Below are 17,863 nucleotides of genomic sequence, written 5' to 3'. Positions count from 1 at the left end.
CGGCTCATATTCCTCTAAATTTCTTAATTGTGCTCTAATTTTTTTTTCCTGAAAAAGTTAAATATATAATGTTTATAAGTTAAGAGTATTTCATATTAATATAAAAAATACAACACATAATAGAATTTGGTTGCATTGGCCATAACGTAGAAAAAATGTTTTTTTTTTCTTAAATCAAAATACATTGTAAACATTAAATCGTATGTATCCCTCTTGGGCACGTTTGGTAGGGAATTTTGTTTTATTTTCATAAACCATAATTTTTAGGAATCATAAATCTTAAAAACAGAGTTAGTCCAACCATAAATGATACCTAAAACATATAGTAAGAAAAATTAATATCTGACCTAATTGATGATTGAGAAATATCGATAATTTCTAAGCAAGGAAACAAGTAATTTAATTAGTATATTATCAATCTTTAATTTCCTTTTTACGTAGTTTGATCTGCATTTAGTTTTCCGTGTGAACGTGGCAAGGTAATTCCGAGGATATTTCGTCTTCCTGTCGTGTTGGGTCTTGGTTGGAACAATTGATCACCACTAACATTGACTTATGGATCCACAAAAATATAAATGAGCAACTCATCATATCTGAGTGATCGTGTTTGGCCATCTATGATAATTCCAAAAATAATATACTCACTTTGTATTTATTTATAAGATCTAAATTTTAAAAAATCCAATGAATAATATTACTTGTATTAATTTTTTAATATGAAAAATAATTTCTCATTAAAAGACAAAGAAAATATATTGATAAATAATTAAAAAGATAAAAATATTAATAACAAATATGATTTTGGAAAAAATTATAAATTTAAAATAAATTTATTGATATATACTAAAATAATTATTTTTTTAATCTTGATGAATTAAATAATTGAATTTTATACATAGAAACATATATAATTCCGATTTGAATATATATTTGCAATTATATATTGAATATATATTTGCAAATATATATTCATTATATTATGACACGATTTGAAACATTTAAATAAGATTTTGTATAAGTTAGTCAACAATTGGGCAACATTTAATTGGGCAACATTTAATTCCGAATTTGTATAAGTTAGTCAACAATTGGGCAACATTTAATTGGGCAACATTTAAATAATATTTAATCGGAATAAAATATATTTTTAATCCCTTATATTTTTATTGAAATTTGTTTTTAGTTCTTGAATATTTATATCAAGTAATTTGGTCCCTAAATTTGATAAAAAAATGTTTTTAATCTTTAATCCATAACCTAAAATTAAAATGTGCAAATTTTGGAGAGTAAGCCTAAAGACTATTTTTTTTATATAAAATTTCAGAGACTAAAATGCATAATTTAAAAGACTAAAAACAAGATTCAACTTAGATATATAATTATTATTTTATCTAATGAGTTTGTTGATCTTTTTAATGATTAAATTATTGTTTATTTAATTGTTATTGTGCTTGTAAAACAAAAAAGTCAACTTTAAAACTTGAAACAAAAGATTAGTATAAATAATTTTCTTCATGTATTATTTGAAACAAAAATCAATTTTAATTTTGCATATAAAACTAATAAATAATTTTATAAAAGTCATTATTTATTAAATATTTATTTATTATAAATTAGATATTCAAATAATTAAAGTACCAAAAAAAAATTCAACCTTCCTTGATGGTTTCTGGATCAGTCCCTGGTTTTTTGTGTAACCAATAATAAATGATGTGAGCAACATAAAATAGATGAATTAATTAAAGCAGTACCTACCTCTATATAATTGCAAGGAATTAGGAGTGAGTAGGAGCAACAGAAAACGCAAAATGGAGTTGTGGAGTGTGGTGTTTGTGTGTTGTGTTTTATGTTATAGTTTTTGTCACAGTGCAGAGGCTATCGTTAAGCTAGGAGGAAATGAAACAATCCCAGCACTGATTTTGTTTGGGGATTCGATCGTTGACACAGGAACTAACAATAACCTAATAACACTGCTTAAGTGCAATTTCCCTCCTTATGGGAGGGATTTCCAGGGTGGGATACCAACAGGAAGATTCAGCAATGGCAAGGTCCCTGCTGACTTCATAGGTACGTACGTACGTGCCATTCATGCTACTGTTAATTACGTCCTCATCATCTTAACTTCCTCCATAATTTAGTGCATAATTATTAATTAGAATCTTACTATTCAATATGATTAGATATACACACGCTAGTTATTCATTCGTATCCCCAGGTAAATTTCAAGTGATGAATAAATTCAGTACTTCAATGTTTACAAAATCAAATTTATGATGTCTAAAACAACATATGAAGCATTACATTCTGCACAAGAATTCATTCAACTGGTCTTAATTTGATATTAATAAAATTGATCACCTAGCTATCTAGGTAGGTTTAACTCTTCTCTTTTCTGACCCAGAAACGAATTGATCCATATTTTGCTTGTAAATTTCAATTATTAATTATAATTCTGAATTGATTGTCGTCTTCAGCGGAAGAGTTGGGAATCAGCGAATATATAACACCATACAAGAGTCCTAGTTTGCAGCCTGGTGATCTCCTCAAGGGAGTCAACTTTGCTTCGGGTGGCTCCGGATATGATTCTTTGACCGCACAAATAGTGGTAAATAGATGCATTTCATTTCATCTAATTATTCTTTCACCACTAACCTATTTTCTTACAAAAGTATTTGCATTAGTATTTTGCAAAAAAAATAATACATATATAATATATTGAATTCTTTGAAAATATAAAATATTTATTAAATAAATAAAATTGATAAATTATTATAAAAATATAGTTCATGACAAATACGCGTGGACAGCAAACGTGTAACGTGTTATGTTTTGTTTAAAACAGATTTTCTCTGCCACTAAATTGTTTTTTAGTCTGACATGATTTGTCCTCGTGTCATTCTTCGGCTTCAAAAGTGGGAAAGCATTAAATTGTATATTAATTTATTTTTATATTTTCTTTCTCTTGCATTATTTTATAAATATTTTTTTCTTTGTTTTTATTTATTTATTTATTTATTTCTCATGATGTGTTTCTATATTACATCATGACATCTTCAGATATATATTTTATTTTAACTTATTTTTTTCTTCTCTCCATCCTGATATTATCCCATCATTTGGCTGAAGCTAACTAACAATCTTCTCTCATAAAATAAACTATTTTAATCGTACTTTGTTGCTAATACAGTCTGTCACACCATTATCTGAGCAACTAGAGCAATTCAAAGAATACATAGGAAAGCTCAAGGGAAATTTTGGAGAAGCAAAAACCAACTTCATCTTGTCCAAAAGTTTAGTACTTGTGGTGTCAAGCAGCAACGACATTGCCAATACTTATTTTGCATCAGGAGTTAGGAAAGTGACTTATGATGTTTCGGGTTATACTGATATGTTGGTGCAAGAAGCCTCTTCTTTCGTTAAGGTAATCTCACTCTGTACTATCCTTCTCTCCCATCATAAATTAGAATCGCATATATTATATATGTATGGGGTTAAATAACTGACCATTTAATTTAAACAATGTGCGATGACTATTTTTTATTTTATATATAGGAATTATATGGATTGGGGGCAAGGAGAATAGGAGTGTTTGGTGCACCTCCACTAGGATGTTTGCCATTCGTACGAACGTTGTTTGGAGGTCTAGAGAGAGTGTGCACCGAAGAAATAAACATGGCATCAAAATTGTTTAACTCTAAACTATCTTCAGAGCTGCACAACCTAAACCAAAGCTTGCCTCAAGCGAAGGTGGTGTATATCCGTATTTACGACTCTTTGCTCAATATCATCCAAAACCCAATCAATTATGGTACAAATCTATTCCTCCCTTCCCTTTCACAAAAAAAATAATCTCTTAATTTACACACATTTGTTCCAATCCTAAATCTAATAATTGAATTTCAGGATTTGATGTTGCTGACAGAGGATGCTGCGGTACAGGGACGGTAGAGGCGGCTTTTCTGTGTAATCCGTTAGATCCAACAACCTGCGTAGATGATTCCAAATATGTGTTTTGGGACAGCTACCATCCCACACAAAAGACATACCAAATTCTTGTTGGTGAAATCCTCAACAAATATATAATCAGCTTCTCTTGAGAGAACTCCAACTGAATTCATGTTCATGGTTTTATCATGTTAAATTTTCTTTATCTTCAATTTTAAAAGACAAGTGTCCAATCGCAAGAGTTGGATACAAATATTGTTTTATTTGTTAATTACGGTTCTATTATTGTCACAATTTTAACCTTTATATATGAGTAGATTCGACTTCTTTAAGATGAGAAGGTAAACATTAGATAATAATTAGTTGCACTCATAGCCAGTGGTTGTGATTTTTCAATTTCAGTTTTTTAGTTAAGGATTTATTTGGCTTTAATAAGATCAATTCTTGAACACTCTTATGTTATCGTCGCGTTGAATGCAAAAAAAGACATAATTGTTATTAAAAAACCTACCGTAATTAGTTATAGAATTCGCTAATTAAATGTGGTAAAAAGAATTATATTTTTCTTTAACATAGCTAAATTATGATGCTGGGTGAGAATTCAAATTTAAAAATGTTTACCTTTACCATTAGAAATTTCACGAGTTTTTATTTTATTTAAAAAAAACAAAAAGGGGATCAGCTGATGATGTCATTATTCTAACACACATTCAAGTGTTGGGTTTATCTAGTTCTTAAAATTAGAGATGAAAATCTAGGAATGATTTTCCAATATAAACCTTATTCCTGAAGTCTCATCTACTAGGGAACAACTACCAGACCATAGAATGATAATTTTGCAAGTGTGCTATTTCAACCGATTGTGTAAAAATATTGGGAAACATAAAAAAACATGCTAGTTGTTAGAAACACAAAGTCTAGCCTTGAAAATTTTGCAACAAAAGTATTCTTATGTGTGAATGTGGTTTGTATGGGGTTCATCATCTTGAGTTCAAGTCACGTGTCTATGTAGATGAATTACGGATAGTTTACTTTGCCTTCCTATTGTCTGGCTGGATTTGCAAATTTCTTCACTATAAATGAAACTCGATTGCTCACTTAAGATATAGTTCTTTCAAAATCATCTTAGCTATTATTATGTCTCTTCTTGGAGGCACGGATTTTAGTAAACTGCAATGACTATATTGTTTGGCTGGTTGATACATCCATTTTGTTAGTAAAAGAAAAAATGTTTTTGAGCCCTTTCTTTTCCACTCTACCCTTTGGCCTTTGCTAATTAGGCCATTGATATGCTGACATGGTGTTGTGCTCATTTAGGTTGGAAAAGTTTTGACAGATTTACCCTATTTTGGGTCACCTCTTCTCAACCTGCACAATGGTACTGCTATTGGCATAACTGTGAGAAAGTCAGAATATTATTGCTTCATTGGCCCAACTTGGAACTGGTCTGGGAATGCCACCTAGTTCTTATATGACAGAGAATAGATGTAGCACCTTTGGGCAACCTGTGTATCAATTTTCTAGAGGAACAAAACTGTCTATTCTGGGTCTTCACCACATGCCTTTATCGTCAAAGGAACTAGGAAATTTTGGAGCTTTTACAATTCCTTTAGTCTTGTCCAAGCAATATGAAGATGAAGTTTCTGAGGCAGTACGTGAAGTATTGCCATCAATGGGAACAAAGATGAGTGTGTCAGCTGGTTCTATTGCCTAATGGCAGAGTCTGAAATTGATGATTTTACAAAGATTGGAGGTTGGGTCGAGATGGACAAATTAAATCCCAAATATTTTCAATTGGGTGTAACCATATCTGATGTTTCTGAAGATTCATTTGGTTGGGGAACGAGTCTCAGTGGGATGATTGGAAATTCAATAAATGAGGCTCATTTTCAGGCTGAATCGTATCTAAAATTTAACATGGGTAATAATTCTTGTTTGAAGCCAAGTCTTGTATTGGGAATAGATGGGAAATCTAAAACAGCTGCCTCAATGCTTCGATCTAACTGCTTACTGATAAATATCTATGCATTTTCCGGTATGGCCGAGTTCTCATTTTTTTATCAGGTGTATTAATCATTTTTTGATATATACATTTATTTGATTGAAAACATGTTTGGTTTTCTTTCTTGATGCATTATGGAAATCTAGAATAGAATTGTAGCTTTCAAGATTAATTTGGGGGGTTAACTGATGATGCTTAGCATTAAGTTGTTCATAATGAATCCTGGGTAGATACTCTGCATTCTGCCATGGCACAAAATGCATTACTTCTGTTTTTGGTTTTTCATACCAAAATGTACTTTGCAAAAATTAGCCTAATAACTTTTTTTTCTTTTTTTTTTTTTTTTACAAAATATGAAAATCATCCGAACATTTTCAGTTACATTTTTTTTTTCAAATTACATTTTAACTCATAGTAAATAATACATTATATCAATAAGGTATCAACTTTGAAGTAAACATTGTTTGCTTGGTTGTAATAGTATAATAATACTATCCTTTATAAGCTTCTTTCTAACTTCAATTGCCCACTAATCAAAGGTGTGTTTAATTGCCCTCGGTTGAAAACAACATTGAATGCCAATAACTATTTTGATAAGCTTTTTCAAGCACCTCTCAAGAGATAGGATCCAAACCTCATTTTTTTAAAAGCACTTCTCAAGAGGTTGGATCCACACCTCAGTTTTTCAAAGAAAACACTCACCCAGTATAAAATAATGATATATAAGGAAAATTAAATCATCTTAAACTCGTGTAATGTATATGCCCGATTTATTCAACTTAGCAATACCCATCATGGGAATCTGACAGACTTATGTACCGTACAACCCCCATGAACTTGATAGTTACTCGATTAGTGGGATTTATGTACCGTACAACCTATGAACTCGATAGTGATGATCACTAACTTTTCACGATCACGCAACGCTTAGAGGACTATCTAGTTAGTGTAACCTCCTTAATGTCGAATATGTATATATTGACATAAATAAAACACAACAAGGTATGTTTTAATCATTTCATACATCGATACATAAGTATCTCGGATCCAATTGAGTTGATTGTTGGAGTCCTTTTTGTAGGTACTTCTCCTACACCGGATTAGGAGATCCAAGATTCCATTCGACCACAACTCACCACAATTCGTCAAAACTAAGTCATAGCTTACCACAACAAAGTCGAAACTCTGCTACAGCTCACCACAACTCAAGCCAAAATTCAGCCACACCTTACTCAAAACTCAGTCGAAACAGTTTCCTTATTTTATGAGCTCACTTCCCTAGTTCCCCCTTACCTTTGTACAAGTTTTGTTAAAAATTCATCATTTTAGTCTGCAACTACTTTTGAGGAGTTTGCATTTGAAGCATGAAATTGATGTTGAATTACCAACCCGTGTAAAAATCCGAGGTTACTACGATCCAGCTATAATTAATGTAATTAAATCACATTTCTTTTTTTTAATTAAGCTGAGGGCAAACGGCTAGTGAATAAGTTGGAACTAATTTTGAGTGTAAATAGTAAGTCAGCTTATATATTTGCAAAAGAAAAAAACATATTAGAGAGGCTGAAAGTATAATAAATTAAATTAAAACAGAAGGCATATGAATAATAAATAATCAGGACTCGAGTGTAGGCACCACGAAGAACTTAGCTTGCATTTATTCATCGCTACTTTTTAATTTCACTATTTAGTTAATACAAAAGGAATTCGAACCATATATTTGTCGTTACTCCAAGTGATAGATCCAAACAAATCTTTCTTCAAGGAGGTCTTCGGTCTGAAAGTAATATTGTAGCTTTGTTTTTTAATACTTGTCGTAAACTCAAGATTATATGGAAAGAGTGTGACAATTACTTCACTAGGAGCTTCAACAACGGGGAAGTACACTGTTTCATCTTCTTCGTCAACGTTTGTGACAGTTCTACTCACGACCGCGTCTGCTTTGCCAGTGAAGTTTACTGCTATGGAAGGGTAGTTGATGCTGGAGATGAGATCAGAGCTCGAATCCTTGGGACAATTGAAATTCTCGGGGACAGTTCCGGAGATGACCTTTATCATGGTTATGTTAAGTCCATTGTAACACAAATAGTTCAAGTAGTCAACGTTGTTGGTTTCATAAACTAGCCCCGGTTGCAATGGTTCAGATGTTGTAATTGCCCCTGCTCCATAGTCATAAGGTGTGGCTATCAACCCTGAATCCGTTGTTATGGGACCCTTCAAATTGTCATTTTGAATTGCTGCATACATATTAATTTATAGAATGATATGAGTTGGTATGGTACATTTTGCTGGATCACATTACTTACTTAGATCACATTATCAAATGGGTGACCTGAAGTCATGATGGCAGATTTGATTGCGGAGGCACTCCAAGTGGGGTTTTTTCTTTTGACACTGCATGCAAGCCCTGAAACATGTGGAGTAGCCATGGAAGTTCCTGAGAGTATGCGATATAGTGAGGGCTTTCTTCCTTTTGGAACCTCTGATGTGTCATTTCCAAACCATGCAGCGAGAATGTTAACTCCCGGGGCTGCAATATCAGGCTAGAAAGAAAGAAAGAAAGAAAGAATGAATGTTCTGTTTAGTGTTTGAGCAATGAGCATATTGAGGATGATGATTGATATGTATAATTCTATCGATCGTCATATCATACCTTGAGAACATTGCTTGTAATCAATGAAGGCCCTCTTGATGAAAAATAACCCACCCGGGGAGCAGGCTTATAATCAGGAATTGTAACTGTTGCTAGTATTGTTCCCACTGGATGGCTTTATATTACATATATGCACAAAGAATTAAAAGAAAATAACTCGTGATCAAAGCAAATTCTAAAATTAATCAAGAATGTTGCTTCTTTCAAGTGCTATATAATATCCTTACCTAGTTGAGTTGATGTACTGGAGGATTGCGTCGCCATGTTTTGATTTTACCTCTGTTACTGGGAAGTCCACATAATAAAATGCTACTGATCCAGATTGATCAGTAATATGAACCAGACCTATTCCTCCCAACGCCTTCACTATGACAATTTTCTCATCAGTTGAATAATAAATGTCATTTTTTCCATCACAAACCACAATCTTCCCTATGACTTTTTTTGGATCTAATGAATCTGGGTGGCATTGTCTGCATGTGACAAATGATTTAATCATTTGCTAAGAGGTTATATATGAGTATTACATATAATTGGTGATGAAACACTTGTTTGTTATTGCTTAGTTGATTGCTTGATTTGAAGTTTGTCCAATACGAAACGACAAATGGTTTTTAGAGTACGTACCTTGCATCAGTTATGTTGGAGATATTTGCCCTGGCAGCAGACTCAGCATATATCATTGGATAATCGGGAGAATTTAAAAGAGGGGAGAAATTTATGGCTCTTCCCTGAAGTTTAATAATTATCAACGATGAGAAAAGATGACATTAGTTGCACTGCACCGATTTAAAGTAGAATATGTAGGTACCTTGACGACTTGGTTATTACCCAAGACCACGTCGGATTGAAGATCACGGTCGATGGTGGAAGCTGCAACGGTTAAAATCCAAGGTGCGTCGTTGAGAACGGTGAATGGTTCTCCGTCGTTCCCGGCGGCGCAGACCACCAGGATGCCGCGCTGGACGGAGTGGAATGCTCCAATCGCAATCGGGTCGGTGGTCAAATCGGTTTTGGTTCCACCGAATCCACCGAGCGACAGCGACAAGATATCCACTCCGTCGTGAATGGCATCGTCAAACCCCGCAAGAATGGCCGACCCAGGACATGACCCAAAAGCCCCACACACTTTGTAAACCGCCAACCTTGACTCAGGGGACCCACCCCTTGCCGTCCCCGCCGCCAGACCATAGAACGATGCGCCACTCACCGGCACGCCCACTGCCGTCGACGAAACGTGAGTCCCATGTCCGTTGAAATCCCTTGCCGTTTTCTCCTCTGGGTTAGGGTAAAACCTCGCGCCAATTATCTTCCTATAAATACAAACCTAACCGTTATTCCATCCACTACCTAATTAAATAGGATTCATTCCAAACCTTCTTAAACAGCAAGCTGAAATCACCTTTTTTCTAATAATAATTAATAATTAATAACGTTCGCCTTTATATATTTATTATTATTATTATTATTATTATTATGGTTTCACATTTTAGTTTACCTGTTACAACAAGAGGAATTGAAGTCTTTTGATGTCATGCAGGTGCCTTTCCATCGGGATGGAACAGGACCGAAACCCTTGTCGCTAAAACTCGCCGCCTCTGGCCATATGCCTGAAATATTCCATTTTTGTATATATTATTATTAACATTTTTAAAAAATGAAACACACACATATATATCATGTTTTTTTTTTTTTTTTGATTATGGACAACCTGTGTCTAAGACGCCAAGAATGACGTCTGATGAAGAAAAAGAAGAACCGGACAGCGTATTTGGTTTGGTGTCGATATTGACACGAGTTTGGCTTTTGAGGAAATCCCATGAACGTGTAGTGTGGAGCTTCAGAATGGGGTCAGGGAAAACAGACACCACACCAGGTTTCTGAGCAATTGAGTTTGCCTCCTCTTTTGATAGACGAGCTGCGAACCCAGAGAAACCATGCTTGTAGTTCCGTACTAGGGCATTCTCATTCCTTCAATTCATTCACACAAAATATGTAAACACATCAATCATCAAATTAATTAATTGGTGCCCATATAATAATAATATTATGTAATTATACGTACCTTCTTAGCACTGAATTCAGAATCTGAGCGTGCTCATTTTTAAGAGAAGCTTTTGTTGAATCTGCAGCTCCCATGTACACGATATAAACTTCTTTACTGTTAGTGTCATCGTTACTTTCATTCCCTGTTGAAGATGAACTTGACACTACAAGAAACAGGAAGAGAGTAGTGTAGAATAAATGCAACAAAAGTGTATTATTGCCTTTCATGTTAAAACTTTGTTGCACTCAGTGTGTGTTTTGCTGCACCCTCACATGCTGTTATTTATACTCAAAATTAGAATATATATTTGCAATTATATAATAAATATATATTTGCAAATATATATTCATTATATTATGACACGATTTTAAGCATTTAAATAAGATTTTGTATAAGTTAGTCAACAATCGGGCAACATTTAATTCCGATTTTTTATTTTTTTGTGTTATTCAGATTTTGTATAAGTTAAAGCAATCTTGGAGTTTCCTAATTAAAATAAAAAAGAAATTATTTTATTGGATATTAAATTGTGGAGTATACAAAACCATTCTCATGTCGTGTTTTGTGCAAGGACGGATTTACGGGGGTTAGTGGCTTCAGCTCCCCTCCCTCAAAATCTTTAATGAATATACTTTAATAAATGTATAATAATTAATAATATATACTATTTATAGTAAAAAATATATATACTAATTAATACATCTAATAATATATTAATTAATAGATACAATAAGAATGATAATTCTATTACTTGTTATCATTGTTATTACCTAGGCAAACATATGTATTTACTATTATAAGTCTCATTTATTTATTTATTTATTAAAATTAATTATTCTTACAATTATATTATAAAAGGTTACATATGATTGTCATAAAATTTGATGATTGTTAGTTATCAGAATAAAATATATTTTTAATCCCTTATATTTTTATTGAAATTTGTTTTTAGTTCTTGAGTATTTATATCAAGTAATTTGGTCCCTAAATTTGATAAAAAAAAATGTTTTTAATCTTTAATCAATAACCTAAAATTAAAATGTGCAAATTTTGGAGAGTAAGCCCAAAGACTATTTTTTTAAAATAAAATTTCAGAGACTAAAATGCACAATTTGAAAGACTAAAAACAAAATTCAACTTAAATATAGAGGACTTAAACATATTTTATCATAATTATTATTTTATCTAATGAGTTTGTTTATCTTTTTAATGATTAAATTATTGGTTATTTGATTGTTATTGTGCTTGTAAAACAAAAAAGTCAACTTTAAAACTTGAAACAAAAGATTAGTATAAATAATTTTCTTCATGTATTATAATGCATGCAATCGGTCTAGTTCATTCGGTGCTCAATTAATTGTTATTTTTATTTTTTTTTACAGTGAAGGAAAAGCAACAATCTGCGATGATAAAATGATTGCATGCGTATTCCTTATGAGCACTGCAATTGCCCGTTATGCACTCAGTCCATGTAAAGTGAGACATTTGAAGATATAGTATTAGTAGCCAGCCATACAGAAATTTTTTGTAGTTGGTGCCGGCCAGCATATATTCGATAACCAAAACTGGAGGTTGCAACCAGTTAGTAACATGTAATGCAACATGTCAAAATTATATAAACAACATATTATATATAGCAGCTAAAGCTTGGCTATGTAAATCGAAAGAAAAAAAAGCTTAGCTATGTATGGTATCAATCAAATTCATTATAAAGGAATTAAGGTGGGGAAAGAAGCTCTTTGGTTGCATTACTCTGGCTCGCTAATTACACGACTCTTACAGAAATTAAGTGTCATTTTAGTTTTCAGCTTTAATAGAATTGGTTTTAATAGAATTAATTTAAATACATAAATATAATTACCCAATGAACGCGGTAACCATGTCGCCATGCGATTGAGATGAGCCAAAAAGATTCTATAGCCTAACTAGGCAATAAGACATTTTCAATTTTTGAAAAAAATCATCATCACAGGCATATTATTTGATAATTATAAGATGAAATAATCATTTTTATTTTTAAATGTATAAAATAGTAACGAATTCATTTTCGAAAAATGAAAATTTAAATTTTAGTAATCAAAAGTGAAAGAAATGCAATAAATTCATTCATCTATTACCGTTAATGAAGGAGTCCAAGAGCACAAATAAGCTAACATGATTATTGAATAGATTAGACCTATGTCAACAAGTTTTCATTAAACTAATTTTTAGGACTCCAAATTTTGTTTTATTTAAGAGTAAAATATAATATAATTTTTATCTTTTATCCTCCATTTTTTTTCTCATTATAATAAAAACACTAAAAAAAATATGAAAACAAACCTAACTTAAAACAAACAATTAAATAAACATAATATTGATTAATAAACATAATTTGTCTATCACTCTAAATTTTTAATGTGATAATACATTATCTAAAATATTATACTTAAACAAAAATATACAATTATTAAGTTAATTCTTTCAAAAAAATGAAACTCAACTTAATTTTATTACTACCTAATGTTATTAGAATAGAAAATTCAAAGCAACAAACAAATTATTCTTATTAATTAATATTATGTTTGTTCTAATTTATATTTGTTTTCCTACTTTTATAATGATACAATAAGGAAGAGAGACGAAAATTAAATTATGTTTTATTTTAAATGAAATAAAATTTGAGATCTAACAAATTAGTTTAATAAAAAATTAAATAACTTTGAGGAGAAAAGTTACTGACTTTTTCTTCTTCTTTAATAAATGGACAACAACTTAAATAAGTCGTAAAAAATTTAATAAAAAAATAAGAAAAGTCACGTTACTTTCTCTTCTCAAAGCTACTCATTTGAGATGCTCTAAAAAGAATTGTTCCATTAGATTCCTTAAATGTCTTTCCTTCTCTGACTCTCTAATGGGTTTTGCATATTTGTAACTTGTGAGTATATAAATTTGGAAAAATATTAATTTAATTATAAATTTTACTATCATTTTGAAATTTTATCTTCAAAGTTTTTTTAAAAATTTTTATCATTTCAAATTTGTGTGCATTTTAACACTGTTGACTTGTTAAAAAAAATAAAATAACATTATTTTATTATCATATTTTGTAAAACTGTGTTATTTTGTTATTAATATGATGATAAAATATGTAAAAATAAAAAAATTTGAATCATAAAATTCATAAAGTAATAAAATTAGGGTGATAAAATTAAATTGGAAACTAAGTTAATTATGAGTGAATTTGTTTAAACTTAATAATGAACGATTTTTAGATAAACGTTTTTTAAGAAACAAATTGATAAGATTTGTTTCTTAAAATAAATAAATATTTTTAAGTACAATCAGTTTAAATAAACATATTAAAAAAATTAAAAAAATAATAATTTTATTAAAATAAATAGTTTAAAACAAATAAATTTTAAGCAATCGGACCTATATTTCATATATATAATATATCTTTTAACACTACCTAAATTTGGTAGCAGCTTACTTGAAAAATGAAAAAATAATTTGGCGTGCAATGTATTTATATTTTCTATTTCTCTCCACCTTTTTCATTATATAATATTACATCTATTATTTTCTGTTATTTCTTCTTCTTCTCTCTCCTGGTTCCACCTCAATCAAATCAATCTAAAAGGGGGTGGAGGATTAGAATTACTCCAATGGCATAATACTTTCCTTTATTGGCTTCTAACATCTACTGCCCACCAATTAATTATAGCAGACTAAAATTTTAGATGGCGCAAACAGCCAAACTCGTCACGTTAAAGCAGCAGAAAACTTATATTTCCTTATTTCATTAGCTCACTGACCCCTTACCTTGTACAAGTTTTGTTAAAAATCCATCTTTTATGACATTTGAGGAGTTTGTATCTGAAGCATGAAATTGGTGTTGAATTACCAACGGTGTAAAAACTGAGGTTACTTCCATCCCGCCATGACATTAATGTAGTTGAAACGCGTTACATTTAATATATTTTTTTATGAGTAAATATGGAATTTATTATTAGAAACCAGAACTAAGTACAAGGTGTATATTAGTTTGACAGCAGAAAATTCGTACATAATTCAATATACATTATCAGTGCACCCTACAAATATACCCCCAAACACTTACCCTTTGCAAAGATGTAATTCGTTTCTTTTTTATATTAAGCTGGATCAAAAGGCCTGTGAGTAAGTTAGAACTAATTTTACTTGTAAACATGGTAGTAATTAAGTAGGAAAGCTTCGTGTAAAAGAAAAAAAAAAGTATATTTGGAAAGCTGAAACTATAATTAATTAAATTAAAATAGAGAAAAAATGAATAAGAAATAATGAAAACTAGAGAGTAGCTAGGCACCATGAAGAACTTAATTAGTTTGCATTTTATTCATCGCTACTTTTAATTTCACTACTACTTAGTTAATACAAAAGGACTTCGAACCGTATATTTGCCGTTACTCCAAGTAATAGATCCAAACAGGTCTTTCCTCAAGGATTTCTTTGGTGTGAAAATAACTTGGTAGCTTAGTTTTTTACTACTTGTCGTAAACTGAAGTTTATCTGGAGTTAATGTGACAAATACTCCTTTGAGAGCTTCAACAACGGGGAAGTACACTGTTTCACTTCTTCTCCAACGCTTGTGACAGTTCTACTCACGACCACGTTTGCTTTGCCAGTGAAGTTTACTGCTATGGAAGGGTAATTGATGTTGGATATTAGATCAGAGTTCGAATCCTTGGGGCAATTGAAATTGTCGGGGACAGTTCCGGAGATGACCTTGACCATGGTTATGTTAAGTCCATTGTAACACAAATAGTTCAAGTAATCAAAGGTGGTGGTTTCATAAACTAGCCATGGTTCAGATGTTGTAATTGCCCCTGCTCCATAGTCATAAGGTGTGGCTAATGATCCCAATTCTGTTGTTATGGGTAGGGGTGGAAATGAGCCGAGTCAAGTAAAACTTTATTAGGGTTGAGTTCAGTTTGAGTTGAATACGCAAGGTTTGAGTTTGATTCATTACCTGTCATAGACTTTTTTAAAAGGCTGGACCCAATTTACATAAAAGTCTTACTTGGTTTACGAACCTATTTAAAAACAAAGTCTGTCTAAAGACATCTTTAACCAATTATAAAATTTATAAAATCATATTGTAAAATACTAACTTAAAAAACTTATAAAATTTTATATAAGTAACGTACAAATCCAAAAATAATTGATAAACAAAATCATATTGAATTCAAGTTATTAAAACATAAAGTATATCAAAATAAAATGAAAAAAGAGAGTATAATATTAAAAAATATATGGATTAGAGATGATTTATATTAATATAGTCAAATAAAAATATTTAAATTGTTTGAAAATATATTTACAAAACATTCTTTACTTTAGAAGTATTAATCTGGTTGCATTATCATTTTAACTTTAGTCTTTTTCTTTTTAAAATTTTTTCACATGCAAGTAAACTCTCTAAGCACTTTATGTCACTTCATCCTGTCATTCACTTGAATTTTACATTTTGTATCATTATTCAACAAATATCAAATTTAAATCATTAATTGCTTAAAATTGGACATATACAAATTATGAATATAGTCAAAGTTACTATAGACTCGACACTCGAACTTTTATTTTAAAATACTATTTGAACAAATTGGTGCACTTGCCAATAAACTAACAATATCCGTGGCTTTGAGGGAGAATTTTAAAATTAAAAATAAAGTTTCTTTTGTAATTTTTTTATCATCAAATATGTGAATAATTGTTATGAAGATATTTCAGATTAATCAATGATATTGAGTATAAGTCCTACCTGTACAGCATGAGTGAATTGGGTTTTTGTTTTTCAAGAAACTAAAAATAAAAATATAAAAGAAAACTAAAATAATAAAAGAATTGCTAAAAAAAGACCCTGAACTTAAATGTAAAAAGAAAAAATAGACCTAACTATGCGACGATGAAGGCACACATGAGTGAATTAGATGATAGGAAACATTGGGGAAATGCAAGTTATACACAACTTTGTGTTTGGTACGTAATATCAATATTTTTTTGTTTTTATGGGGCAAAGATCTAGTGACTTTTTTTACCAATGAATCAACTCGTCAATTATGATGCCGTATTTTAAGCCCATTGGAATGGATAGACCCATTTGAGGAGAATTGCATATATTATTATGCAAGCTATATATTTTTCTCCTAACATAGGAATTGAAGGTGTTAGTGTACGTAAGTGTGCTTTCTCAAATCTCAAGTCTTCAAGTGATGAAGTTGGATGTATGTGCCCACTTTTTTGTTATCAGTCTCCATATGCATGAGTCATAAAAATTATTGTAGTGCGCCACTATGTCCATTTTCCACATTTGATCTTGTGATATGTATACAGTATTGCTCTGCATAAGTGCATAACCGCATACCTATATGGCTGACTGGTAGCTGGTGTTCCAGATTAATTAATTAATAGGAAACAAAATGTCCTAATTAATTGATCAGTTCAATATCAAATATCAATAAAGTTGGTATGTCAATGTTTCAAATGTTAAGAAAATTCCATCGCAATAACGCCGATGATGGGATGGCATGTAAGGAGAGGCAGCACATTTGTATACAAAGCTTATGGGATATGAGGCGTTTGGTATGCTGGAATAACATAATGAAAATATCTACATTGATGTCGGAGCTATGCGTATTAATCGTATGAAAATGAAAACAAAATATGTCTGGGTGTTTAAATCACAAATTTTTGGACACGCTAGTATCAGTTGGTACACCGTTAATAATGACCGTGAAACATCAAGATCTAGTTGCACCATCCAGCTGCTGGTTAGAGTCTTTTTCCAAAGTATATAATATAGAGATCGATTTTTCATGCAATTCTTATATATAAAACTCCTTAAATTCCTAAATCCCCATGTGTATGATTATTTCTCGTGTCAAATTGACCAGTCTAAAGGTAGAAACAGATCAATTCTCTCATATGACATTAGGTACTTTATATGCGATGATCTGTAATTCTGCTCTAAGAATCCCGGTAAAGATAGGTTTATAAAGGTTTAAATGTTTTATTTTTAAAATTCAAAATGATCAACATAACTGGATAGCTAATAGTAAGTTAGAAGTCAAGCATAATAACTTGGTTGTGAGACGAGGTAGAAATAATAGGTAGCATTCAATTTTTACATATCCGTTTGAAAATCTACGAAACACTTGGAACACTAGATTACCTGGAATATTAATTATTAAACAAA

At 31.1% G+C, this 17,863-nt stretch overlaps 2 protein-coding genes and 1 pseudogene across 2 annotated transcripts; 2 read left to right on the top strand and 1 right to left on the bottom strand.

The window, feature by feature from the left end:
• Nucleotides 1-1,802: 1,802 nt before the first annotated feature.
• LOC112997680 (GDSL esterase/lipase At3g14820) lies at nt 1,803-4,302 on the top strand. The gene is made up of 5 exons (XM_026128806.2): nt 1,803-2,067; nt 2,475-2,605; nt 3,188-3,421; nt 3,553-3,808; nt 3,904-4,302. The coding sequence occupies exons 1-5, from the start codon at nt 1,809-1,811 to the stop codon at nt 4,095-4,097; spliced, it is 1,074 nt and encodes a 357-aa protein (XP_025984591.1). The 5' UTR covers nt 1,803-1,808; the 3' UTR covers nt 4,098-4,302.
• A 535-nt stretch (nt 4,303-4,837) lies between these two features.
• LOC102665130 (uncharacterized) lies at nt 4,838-7,051 on the top strand (annotated as a pseudogene).
• A 526-nt stretch (nt 7,052-7,577) lies between these two features.
• Nucleotides 7,578-10,899, bottom strand: SSTP-1 (subtilisin-type protease precursor). The gene is made up of 9 exons (NM_001251323.1): nt 10,666-10,899; nt 10,312-10,571; nt 10,099-10,210; nt 9,412-9,913; nt 9,228-9,331; nt 8,828-9,073; nt 8,601-8,715; nt 8,280-8,490; nt 7,578-8,184 (listed from the first exon to the last, which is right to left on the bottom strand). The coding sequence occupies exons 1-9, from the start codon at nt 10,872-10,874 to the stop codon at nt 7,631-7,633; spliced, it is 2,313 nt and encodes a 770-aa protein (NP_001238252.1). The 5' UTR covers nt 10,875-10,899; the 3' UTR covers nt 7,578-7,630.
• Between the last annotated feature and the right edge of the window lie 6,964 nt (nt 10,900-17,863).

Source organism: Glycine max, chromosome 6 (assembly GCF_000004515.6).
Source record: "Glycine max cultivar Williams 82 chromosome 6, Glycine_max_v4.0, whole genome shotgun sequence".
NCBI classification, from domain to species: Eukaryota; Viridiplantae; Streptophyta; class Magnoliopsida; order Fabales; family Fabaceae; genus Glycine; species Glycine max.
This window is presented reverse-complemented; position numbering and strand designations above follow the sequence as displayed.

Bases quoted from the DNA above. Each gene is read 5' to 3' on its own strand.
- LOC112997680 (XM_026128806.2), top strand. From the start codon at position 1,809: ATGGAGTTGTGGAGTGTGGTGTTTGTGTGTTGTGTTTTATGTTATAGT. The intron at 2,606-3,187 runs GTAAATAGATGC...TTGCTAATACAG, and splicing joins CTTTGACCGCACAAATAGTG to TCTGTCACACCATTATCTGA. The intron at 3,809-3,903 runs GTACAAATCTAT...ATTGAATTTCAG, and splicing joins CCAAAACCCAATCAATTATG to GATTTGATGTTGCTGACAGA.
- SSTP-1 (NM_001251323.1), bottom strand. From the start codon at position 10,874: ATGAAAGGCAATAATACACTTTTGTTGCATTTATTCTACACTACTCTC. The intron at 9,074-9,227 runs GTACGTACTCTA...TGTCACATGCAG, and splicing joins TCCAACATAACTGATGCAAG to ACAATGCCACCCAGATTCAT. The intron at 8,491-8,600 runs GTATGATATGAC...CTTTCTTTCTAG, and splicing joins TTACAAGCAATGTTCTCAAG to CCTGATATTGCAGCCCCGGG.